The sequence below is a fragment of the Schistocerca nitens genome, chromosome 11 (assembly GCF_023898315.1).
Source record: "Schistocerca nitens isolate TAMUIC-IGC-003100 chromosome 11, iqSchNite1.1, whole genome shotgun sequence".
NCBI classification, from domain to species: domain Eukaryota; kingdom Metazoa; phylum Arthropoda; class Insecta; order Orthoptera; family Acrididae; genus Schistocerca; species Schistocerca nitens.
This window is the reverse complement of record NC_064624.1, coordinates 178,610,625-178,622,386: the sequence shown is the minus strand read 5'-3', so window position 1 is coordinate 178,622,386 and position 11,762 is coordinate 178,610,625. Positions and strand designations below refer to the sequence as shown.

At 44.9% G+C, this 11,762-nt stretch overlaps 1 protein-coding gene across 1 annotated transcript in view; it reads right to left on the bottom strand.

The window, feature by feature from the left end:
• Positions 1 to 2,902: 2,902 nt before the first annotated feature.
• Positions 2,903 to 11,762, bottom strand: part of LOC126212754 (low choriolytic enzyme-like) — an 80,068-nt gene continuing 71,208 nt past the window's right edge. The window contains exons 5-6 of the mRNA XM_049940162.1: positions 8,476 to 8,609; positions 2,903 to 3,069 (exon numbers count right to left, since the gene is read on the bottom strand). Of these exons, the coding sequence (XP_049796119.1) occupies positions 2,986 to 3,069; positions 8,476 to 8,609 (218 nt within the window). The 3' untranslated portion in view covers positions 2,903 to 2,985. The remainder of the gene's footprint in view (positions 3,070 to 8,475; positions 8,610 to 11,762) is intronic.

The following is an 11,762-nucleotide window of genomic DNA, read 5'->3' as shown; positions in this document are numbered from 1 at the left end:
TTGTATGGAGTGTACCCATGTATGGAAGTGAAACATGGACGATAAATAGTTTGGACAAGAAGAGAATAGAAGCTTTCGAAATGTGGTGCTACAGAAGAATGCTGAAGATTAGATGGGTAGATCACGTAACTAATGAGGGGGTATTGAATAGGATTGGGGAGAAGAGAAGTTCGTGGCACAACTTGACTAGAAGAAGGGATCGGTTGGTAGGACATGTTTTGAGGCATCAAGGGATCACAAATTTAGCATTGGAGGGCAGCGTGGAGGGTAAAAATCGAAGAGGGAGACGAAGAGATGGATACACTAAGCAGATTCAGAATGATGTAGGTTGCAGTAGGTACTGGGAGATGAAGAGGCTTGCACAGGATAGAGTAGCATGGAGAGCTGCATCAAACCAGTCTCAGGACTGAAGACCACAACAACAACAACATTTACAGCTGAAATCAGCGATGCTGTAACCGCTTTCTGCAGACAATTCCTTGTTAGCAGAGGTGAGGAACAGCAGAGACGGTGTACACAACATCGCGCAGCCACCTGTGGCTATGGCGATTGCGTTCTGTTGCTACTATCGTGCAGGGGCCACTCGCGGTTCAGTGTACCGACGTTGTGCATACAGAATACCTGCAGACCATCAACAGGGGACGGCCCCATCTCTGGGAGCAAATCTTTCAAGTGACTACTGTCTGTGGGCCACACCAAGTCTCCCGTGTGTGGACACAAAGATGGCAGTGTTATTAGCACCTGGCTACAGAGTTCACATCCGAGAGAACATGATGAGCCTATAAAGTACAGTTTGGGTCGTCTATATAGGTAGTTTTACAACGCAGCTTACTTCTGTTGTCGAAGCAAATCTATCTTACAGTAATATACAGGGTGTTTCAAAAATGACCGGTATATTTGAAACGGCAATAAAAACTAAACGAGCAGCGATAGAAATACACCGTTTGTTGCAATATGCTTGGGACAACAGTACATTTTCAGGCAGACAAACTTTCGAAATTACAGTAGTTACAATTGTCAACAACAGATGGCGCTGCGGTCTGGGAAACTCTATAGTACGATATTTTCCACATATCCACCATGCGTAGCAATAATATGGCGTAGTCTCTGAATGAAATTACCCGAAACCTTTGACAACGTGTCTGGCGGAATGGCTTCACATGCAGATGAGATGTACTGCTTCAGCTGTTCAATTGTTTCTGGATTCTGGCGGTACACCTGGTCTTTCAAGTGTCCCCACAGAAAGAAGTCACAGGGGTTCATGTCTGGCGAATAGGGAGGCCAATCCACGCCGCCTCATGTATGTTTCGGATAGCCCAAAGCAATCACACGATCATCGAAATATTCATTCAGGAAATTAAAGACGTCGGGCGTGCGATGTGGCCGGGCACCATCTTGCATAAACCACGAGGTGTTCGCAGTGTCGTCTAAGGCAGTTTGTACTGCCACAAATTCACGAAGAATGTCCAGATAGCGTGATGCAGTAATCGTTTCGGATCTGAAAAATGGGCCAATGATTCCTTTGGAAGAAATGGCGGCCCAGACCAGTACTTTTTGAGGATGCAGGGACGATGGGACTGCAACATGGGGCTTTTCGGTTCCCCATATGCGCCAGTTCTGTTTATTGACGAAGCCGTCCAGGTAAAAATAAGCTTCGTCGGTAAACCAAATGCTGCCCACATGCATATCGCCGTCATCAATCCTGTGCACTATATCGTTAGCGAATGTCTCTCGTGCAGCAATGGTAGCGGCGCTGAGGGGTTGCCGCGTTTGAATTTTGTATGGATAGAGGTGTAAACTCTGGCGCATGAGACGATACGTGGACGTTGGCGTCACTTGGACCGCAGCTGCAACACGGCGAACGGAAACCCGAGGCCGCTGTCGGATCACCTGCTGCACTAGCTGCGCGTTGCCCTCTGTGGTTGCCGTACGCGGTCGCCCTACCTTTCCAGCACGTTCATCCGTCACGTTCCCAGTCTGTTGAAATTTTTCAAACAGATCCTTTATTGTATCGCTTTTCGGTCCTTTGGTTACATTAAACCTCCGTTCATCTTGTTGCAACAACACTGTGTTCTAGGCGGTGGAATTCCAACACCAGAAAAATCCTCTGTTCTAAGGAATAAACCATGTTGTCCACAGCACACTTGCGCGTTCTGAACAGCACACGCTTACAGCAGAAAGACGACGTACAGAATGGCGCACCCACAGACTGCGTTGTCTTCTATATCTTTCACATCACTTGCAGCGCCATCTGTTGTTGAAACTTGTAACTACTGTAATTTCGAAAGTTTGTCCGCCTGAAAATGTACTGTTGTCCCAAGCATATTGCAACAAACGGTGTATTTCTATGGCTGCTCGTTTAGTTTTTATTGCCGTTTCAAATATACCGGTCATTTCTGAAACACCCTGTAAAACCCTATTTAAAAAACGTTCATCTGTAAACAGCTTGGAAATCTACTCATTCCACATCATTACAAAGCAGATCAAAGTCAGTAATGTTTTTTTGGCATGAAACGACAGAATAAACAATCGGTTTGCCCACCCTACACCGTACCATTCTTTGCAATCTCTTTTTGTTAATTTTAAGAAATGCATTCATTTTTGCAGGGATAGTCTTTTTACTCTGAATTGACTTTCCAACGAGAAAATTTTCTGCTCATTTTTGTTTTTGCTGTGCAGTATCATCATGTGTTCATTATTTTTATTTGAACAAACGCAGGTATTACATTGGTGACAAACACTGTTAAACAACTTGTAAGTTCCAAACCTTACTGTGCTTGCAATACATTATAGAGTAATTAGAAACGTTGCACAAAAGTAAACTAGTTTAATTACAAAAAAAAGTTGATGAACAAACAATATCTTCATCACACTGAGGTATAACGTGATATCAGGTGTTTTTCTTCAAATTCAAGATGTGACTGGTTCAGAAGATGAGAATTTTGGTTAACCTTCAAAAAGCATTGCTCTGAAAGTTCAGCTGTATCATGCACATTTGTAGTGTCTATTAACTTTAAGTATGTCTGCTTTGCTTAATTTTTGTCGTTGACCGATGACAGCAAATTCATCCTGTAACATGGAAGATTTCACACTGTAATATTGAAAGATACAAAGTTTAAGAAATTTCATACGTAACTTTACACTTCTTTTAAATTAAGTTTTGCATCATTATTTAGAGAATCGATTCAAATATTGGAAGTGCTAAAAACTACCTAACTTGTACGAAACAACAAATGTTAGAACGATACATCAACTCTTCCCTTGTATGTCAAGGAATCAGTAGACATCGGCGATAGTATTCACAGTTCTAATTAACAGGTCTTACATCAGTTGGTATTTGAGAAATGAAAATACCCCATAAGAAATAAAAGTTATGGTGCGATGGAGTAAATTGAAGAACAGTAGAGACATCATAGGAACCGCACACTATCCAGTGTTTTGAGAGGTGGGCTGAAATTGTCATGTATATGAATAGAAAAGTGAAAAGAACATTATTATGTTGAAAATTGGTGTTATCATTGTCTTACAATAATTCTTGCATAAACAGTTGTTGCCAAGTGGATAGAAACACAATAAGTGGGACAGTTCTAATAGGGAGAATCACAAATCCGTTTCACGATCATATAAGTATTTTCTAATCGTCAAACACTTTTGCTATGATTTTTCACCTTTCCTTACATACAGCACGAAAAGTGACCTCTTCACTAACAATTTTTTTTTTTGCAAAGTAGTTTTCTTTAGCTTCACTCATTCCTCGGTTGTAGTGATTTAGAAGCACAATGGTACTCGTTACTCAGCGATAGAGAAAGTTACCGTTCGAAAATGAGCACTGCAATGTTGACACATACGCATGGTACTGTCGTTTATAATTGCATGTTCTTAGTTCGAAGATAATGAGAATTTCCATGGTGATCTTCACTGAAATGAGACATTCTTGCTCGTGATAACGATGCTCATAGTACTGCTTGCAGAATGGGAGCGATCTTTCGAGCATACGCAACGAACTTTGTGTTTGTTGGTTGGAAGGCCCGCAGTCACATGAGGAAGATGACGATGGGCAAAGATAGCAATGACTTTTTCATTTTTTTTTCTTTACTGGAATATGAATTTGATAATGAGGCACTGTGGAGGAATGTTCCTTGCTTTTGGAGGGTATACGGTGCGGCTAATGGAAGTAGGATTATACAAAGTACCTAGATGTACGGAAAGAAACTGTTATTTTAGTTTTTTTTTTCTTTATTGAATTTCAATTCCCCCCGAAGGGGGCGGGCTGGCAGCAGCTGACTACGCCGCTCTGCAGCCTACAGAATTTGTGTTAAAAAGAGGAAGATAATAAAAAATAACAGTTGGCGATAAAATCGGTGACTTAAAGGTAAAATGGCAGAAAATTCTAGAACTTAAAACATAAAACACATGGGTGATGATGCTAAGATAATACACAAGAAGCAGAAAAATAACAGACAGACAGTTAAAAAAACACGGCGACAGTCTGGTTTCTGTTCACAAGATATAAAATGTACACCCAGCGACAGCATGATTTCTGTTCGCAACACTGTGGAAAGACGCACAACACTGAACACTCACTTAAACACGGCACTAAAAAGTTGGCACAAATATGACATACCACAGCCGAGAGCAGGTGGGGGGGAAACTGGACAGATGATGGAGAAAAAAAAAGAGGGGGGGAAGGAGAGGAAAAGTGAAGGGTGGGAGGGGGGAAAGAAGCCAATGGAGAAGACCCATAAGAGGGGTGGGGGGTGCTGAGCAGACGTGCCAGGGAGTGGGGAAGGCAGAGGAGGGGAATGCAAAAGGACTCGGGGGGTGGGGGAGGAGAAGGGACACAGGGGGAGGTTGGGCGGGGAGAAAACACAGGATGGAAGGGGGGAGGAAGAGGGAGCCCAGGGAAAGGTCGGAGGAAAGGAGGGGGGTGAGGATCAGAGTTGATAGGAAGGATAAATGGAGGGAGAGAGGGCATCATCCGGGAGGGGGAGTTGACGGAAGCCACCTTGGGAAAGGAGATGGAGGGTGTAGAGATGGAGGGTAGGAGGGACACAACAGTGAAGACGTGGCAGGGGGCAGGGATGGGAGAGGAGAGGAGCAACCAGGCGGTGAGGGGGTTCAAGACGGCGGAAGGTGTAGAGGATGCGGATATGTTCGAGGAATAGGAGCAGATGGGGGAAAGGAATGAGATCATAGAGCATCCGCATGGGGGACGGGAGGCGGATACGGAAGGCGAGGCGGAGTGCATGACGCTCAAGGATCTGGAGGGACTGATAGAATTTGGGGGGGCAGATATCCAGGCAGGACTGGCATAACAGAGGATGGGACGGATTAAGGATTTGTAGGTGTGGAGGATGGTAGAGGGGTGCAACCCCCATGTCCGGCCAGAGAGGAGTTTGAGGAGTCGGAGGCGGTTGTGGGCTTTGGATTGGATGGAGCGGAGATGAGGTATCCAGGTGAGGTGACGGTCAATGGTGAGGCCAAGGTAGGTGAGGGTGGGGGTGAGGCGGACAGGACGTGCGCAGACAGTAAGGGAGAAATCCAGGAGCCGGAAGGAGCGAGTGGTACGACCTACGATGATTGCCTGGGTCTTGGAAGGATTGAGTTTCAGGAGCCATTGGTTACACCATGCAGCAAAAAGGTCAAGGTGATTCTGGAGAAGGCGTTGGAACCGTTGGAGGGTAGGAGCGAGGGCGAGGAATGCGGTGTCATCAGCATATTGCAAGAGGTGTACTGGAGGGGGGGGGGGGGTTGGGGCATATCGGCCGTGTACAGGAGGTAGAGGAGAGGAGAGAGGACAGAGCCCTGGGGCACACCGGCAGAGGGATAGAAGGTGTGGGAATCGGCATTATGGATGGTAACATAGGAGGGGCGGTGGGAGAGGAAGGAGGCCACCAGACGGATGTAGTTGATAGGAAGGGCGTAGGTTTGGAGTTTAAACAGGAGACCGGGATGCCAGACACGGTCGTAGGCCTTTTCGAGGTCGAGGGAGACAAAAATGGCGGAGCGACGGGAGTTAAGCTGGAGGGAGAGGAGATGAGTGAGGCGGAGGAGTTGGTCATCAGCAGAGAAGGAAGGTCGAAAGCCACATTGGGTGGTTATTTTAGGTACACGTTCGAGGAAATTTAGGTAGAACCAGTCTTATCGATTGAAGTGTCGTTTACAAGAATGGAGGCACTTTTATGTCTCAGAGTCTTGTGATCTTTTTTTATTTAAAAAATTGTTATGATTGCATACAGGGTGGTCCATTTATAGTGACCAGGCCAAATATCTCACGAAATAAGCATCAAACGAAAAAACTACAAAGGACGAAACTCATCTAGCTTGAAGGGGGAAACCAGATGGCGCTATGGTTGGCCCGCTAGATGGCGCTGCCATAGGTCAAACGGATACCAACTGCGTTTTTTTTTTAAATAGGAACCCCCATTTTTTATTACATATTCGTGTAGTACGTAAAGAAATATGAACGTTTCAGTTGGACCACTTTTTTCGCTTTGTGATAGATGGCGCTGTGATAGTCACAAACGTATAAGTACGTGGTATCACGTAACATTCCGCCAGTGCGGACGGTATTTGCTTCGTGATACGTTACCCGTATCAAAATGGACAGTTAACCAACCGCGGAAAAGGTCGATATCGTGTTGATGTATGGCTATTGTGATCAAAATGCCCGACGGGCGTGTGCTATGTATGCTGCTCGGTATCCTGGACGACATCATCCAAGTGTCCGGACCGTTCGCCGGATAGTTACGTTATTTAAGGAAACAGAAAGTGTTCAGCCACGTGTGAAACGTCAACCACGACCTGCAACAAACGATGATGCCCAAGTAGGCGTTTTAGCTGCTGTCGCGGCTAATCCGCACATCAGTAGCAGACAAATTGTGCGAGAATCGGGAATCTCAAAAACGTCGGTGTTGAGAATACTACATCAACATCGATTGCACCCGTACCATATTTCTGTGCACCAGGAATTGCATGGCGACGAATTTGAACGTCGTGTACAGTTCTGCCACTGGGCACAAGAGAAATTACGGGACGATGACAGATTTCTTGGACACGTTCTATTTAGCGACGAAGCGTCATTCACCAACAGCGGTAACGTAAACCGGTATAATATGCACTATTGGGCAACGGAAAATCCACGATGGTTGCGACAAGTGGAACATCCTTAGCAGGTTATGTATTGTGCGGCATTATGGGAGGAAGGATAATTGGCCCCCATTTTATCGATGGCAATCTAAATGGTGCAATGTATGCTGATTTCCTACGTAATGTTCTGCCGACTCAGTACAAGACGTTTCACTGCGTGACAGAATGGGGATGTACTTCCAACATGATAGATGTCCGGCGCATAGCTCGCGTGCGGTTGAAGCGGTACTGAATAGCATATTTCATGACAGGTGGATTGCTCGTCGAAGCACCATACCGTGGCCCGCACGTTCACCGGATCTGACGTCCCCGGATTTACTTCTGTGGGGAAAGTTGAAGGATATTTGCTATCGTGATCCACAGACAACGCCTGATAACATGCGTCAGCGCATTGTCCATGCATGTGCGAACATTACGGAAGGCGAACTACTCGCTGTTGAGAGGAATGTCGTTACACGTATTGCCAAATTCATTGAGGTTGACGGACATCATTTTGAGCATTTATTGAATTAATGTGGTAGTTACAGGTAATTAAAAATGGTTCAAATGGCTCTGAGCACTATGGGACTTAACATCTGTGGTCATCAGTCCCCTAGAACTTAGAAGTACTTAAACCTAACTAACCTAAGGACATCATACACATCCATGCCCGAGGCAGGATTCGAACCTGCGACCGTAGCAGTCTCGCGGTTCCGGACTGAGCGCCTAGAACCGCTAGACCACCGCGGCCGGCTTTACAGGTAATCACGCTGTAACAGCATGCGTTCTCAGAAATGGTAAGTTCACATGGGTACATGTATCACATTGGAACAACCGAAATAAAATGTTCAACGGTAGCTACGTTCTGTATTTTAATTTAAAAAACCTACCTGTTACCAACTGTTCGTCTAAAATTGTGAGCCATACGTTTGTGACTATTACAGCGCCATCTATCACAAAGCGGAAAAAGTGGTCCAACTAAAGCATTCATATTTCTTTACGTACTACACGAATATGTAATAAAAAATGGGGGTTCCTAATTAAAAAGACGCAGTTGATATCCGTTTGACCTATGGCAGCGCCATCTAGCGGGCCAACCATAGCGCCATCTGGTTTCCCCCTTAAAGCTAGACAAGTTTCGTTCCTTGTAGTTTTTTCATTTGACTCTTATTTCGTGAGATATTTGGCCCGGTCACTATCAATGGACCACCTTGTATAATCAAACGAGTGAGTTGACCAATACATTTCTTGGCTAACTTGTTAAAATAAAATCAATACAATAAATCTATTATATAGTAGCGAAATACACTTCGTTGTTTTGTCAGAATATATGTCTAAAATACTCACTATTGTCTCAATTGTACTTCTGTTGTTTTTAGAAAATGCTTTCCTGCTGGCGTGCATAATGCTGTAGTAGTCGTACTCAACTCCATAATCTGTTACGTCTTCCGGTTTTAGCTTTGTAAAATACTGTTTTTGATCTGAAAAAAAACGTATGCGTAGTTCATAACAAATTTCACATTTGATTGGTGTCTTGCTTACGTTATCACCTCCTATATTGCCTGCTTACCCTCACTCTATACTGCCACAGAGGCTTTTAGACCAAAAGGAGGATCCTGCCAGTAGCGTGTCGCCCACCGTCATAGGGGTAAAGATCTTTGCGGTTAGGTCCCGTTAATGGTACACTACTTGCCATTAAAATTGCTACACCAAGAAGAAATGCAGATGATAAACGGGTATTCATTGGACCAATATATTATACTAGAACTGACGTGTGATTACATTTTCACGCAATTTGGGTGCATAATTCCTGAGAAATCAGCACCCAGAACAACCACCTCTGGCCGCAATAACAGCCTTGATACGCCTGGGCATTGAGTCAAACAGAGCTCGGATGACGTGTACTGGTACAGCTGCCCATGCAGCTTCAACACGATACCACAGTTCATCAAGAGTAGTGACTGACGTATTGTGACGAGCCAGTTGCTCGGCCACCATTGATCAGACGTTCTCAATTCGTGAGAGATCTGGAGAATGTGCTGGTCAGGGCAGCAGTCGAACATTTTCTGTATCCAGAAAGGCCCGTACAGGACCTGCAACATGCGGTCGTGCATTCTCCTGCTGAAATGTAGGGTTTCGCAGGGATCGGATAAAGGGTAAAACCGACGGGTCGTAACACGTCTGAAATGTAACGTCCACTGTTCAAAGTGCCGTCAATGCGAGCAAGAGGTGACCGAGACGTGTAACCAACGGCAGCCCGTACCATCTCGCCGGGTGATACGCCAGTATGGCGACGACGAATACACGGTTCAAATGTGCGTTCACCGCGATGTCGCCAAACACGGATGCGACCATCATGATGCTGTATACAGAAACTGGATTCGTCCGAAAAAATGACGTTTTGCCATTCGTGCACCCAGGTTCGTCGTCGAGTACACCATCGCAGACGCTCCTGTCTGTGATGCAGCGTCAAGCGTAACCGCAGCCACGGTCTCCGAGCTGATAGTCCGTGCTGCTGCAAACGTCGTCGAACTGTTCGTACAGATGGTTGTTGTCTTGCAAACGTCCCCATCTGTTGACTCGGGAATCGAGACGTGGCTGCACGATCCGTTACAGCCGTGCGGATAAGATGCCTGTCATCTCGACTGCTAGTGATACGAGGCCGTTGGGATCAAGCACGGTGTTCCGTATTACCCTCCTGAACCCACCGATTCCATACTGCTAACAGTTATTGGATCTCGACCAACGCGAGCGCTGTGAACGAGAAGGTGATGGCTTCCTTGCAAGAATTGTTACTGGGGACGAAACCTGGGTTCACTTCCACCAACCGGAAACGAAGAGAGCGAGCAACGAATGGCGCCACTCCTCATCACCAAAACCAAAGAAGTTTCGAACTTAACCATCAGCAGGGAAGGTTATGCTGACTCTCTTTTGGGACGAAAAAGGCGTCATTTTGGAGCATTACATGCCTAGAGGGACCACTGTCACCAGTGAATCGTACACAGATCTCCTAAAAAATCATCTGCAGCCTACAGTCAAATCAAAGCGATTGATTGCTGTCAGCAGGTGTCCTTTTGCAACATGACAATGCAAGGCCCCACACTGCCCGTACAACAGTTGCAACAATCACAGACTTGCATTTTGAGTGTCTTCCTCGTCCACCATACTGACCAGACCTTGCCCCAAGCGATTTCCGTATGTTTGGACCACTCACACACGTAATGGGAGGAAAGAACTTCCGTTCTGATGAAGAGGTACGCCACGCGGTGCACGGGTGGTTGCGCGGACTATCAAAACAATTTTTTTCTAAGGGAATTTATGCACTTTGTAAGGCGTGGAGGACATGCATTGCGCGTGGGGGAGATTGTGTTGAAAAGTAATACAGCTTTGTACCACCTCTGCACAATAAACAATATTTTAAAAAATATTTAAGGTTTTCATTTGACTCACCCTCGTACATTTTTAGATTATGAGACTAGAGATAAAACTGCCGTAAGAGAGAAATTGGCTGCAAGCATTTTTAAAATTGATACATCATTGGGGAGTTGTGCGAATTTTACTGATCTATAGAACCTAGACTACAAACAGTGATGTTCAAAGTAAATAGCTTGGTAGTATGTAGTGCAGAAAATCTCTGTACACAAAGGGTACACTGTGCACCACCATGATGCACACAACCACACACTCCTGGTGATCTGATGGCTAACAGCTAACACCTATAAGACCATCAACGTTATGCATGCTCCACCAGTTATCGTAAGGGGAAACATAGGCCATTATTATGGAGTGGGAACAGTAAGTTCAGCAACTGCATCGCCCATCCAATGCAAAACTCATTATAAATGTGAATAATCACTCCCAAGATAGATTCTAACATATCAAATAGGACACACGCACTACATGTCATAAATAGAAACTATTGGAAAAGTATCATGGGACACTTCACAGATTTTTAATAATCCTTCATCAAAACATAGTGGAATTAAGTCGGGTGATGCTGAGGGAATTAGATTAGGAAATGAGACACTTAAAGTAGTAAAGGAGTTTCGCTATTTGGGGTGCAAAATAACTGATGATGGTCGAAGTAGAGAGGATATAAAATGTAGACTGGCAATGGCAAGGAAAGCGTTTCTGAAGAAGAGAAATTTGTTAACATCGAGTATAAATTTAAGCGTCAGGAAGTCGTTTCTGAAAGTATTTGTATGGAGTGTAGCCATGTATGGAAGTGAAACATGGACGATAAATAGTTTGGACAAGAAGAGAATAGAAGTTTTCGAAATGTGATGCTACAGAAGAATGCTGAAGATTAGATGGGTAGGTCACGTAACTAATGAGGAGGTATTGAATAGGATTCAGGAGAAGAGGTGTTTGAGGCACAACTTGACAAGAAGAAGGGATCGTTTGGTAGGACATGTTCTGAGGCATCAAGGGATCACCAATTTAGTATTGGAGGGCAGCGTGGAGGGTAAAAATCGTAGAGGGAGGCCAAAAGATGAATACACTAAGCAGATTCAGAAGGATGTAGGTTGCAGCAGGTACTGGGAGATGGAGAAGCTTGCACAGGATAGAGTAGCATGGAGAGCTGCATCAAACCAGTCTCAGGACTGAAGACCACAACAACAACAACAACAAAA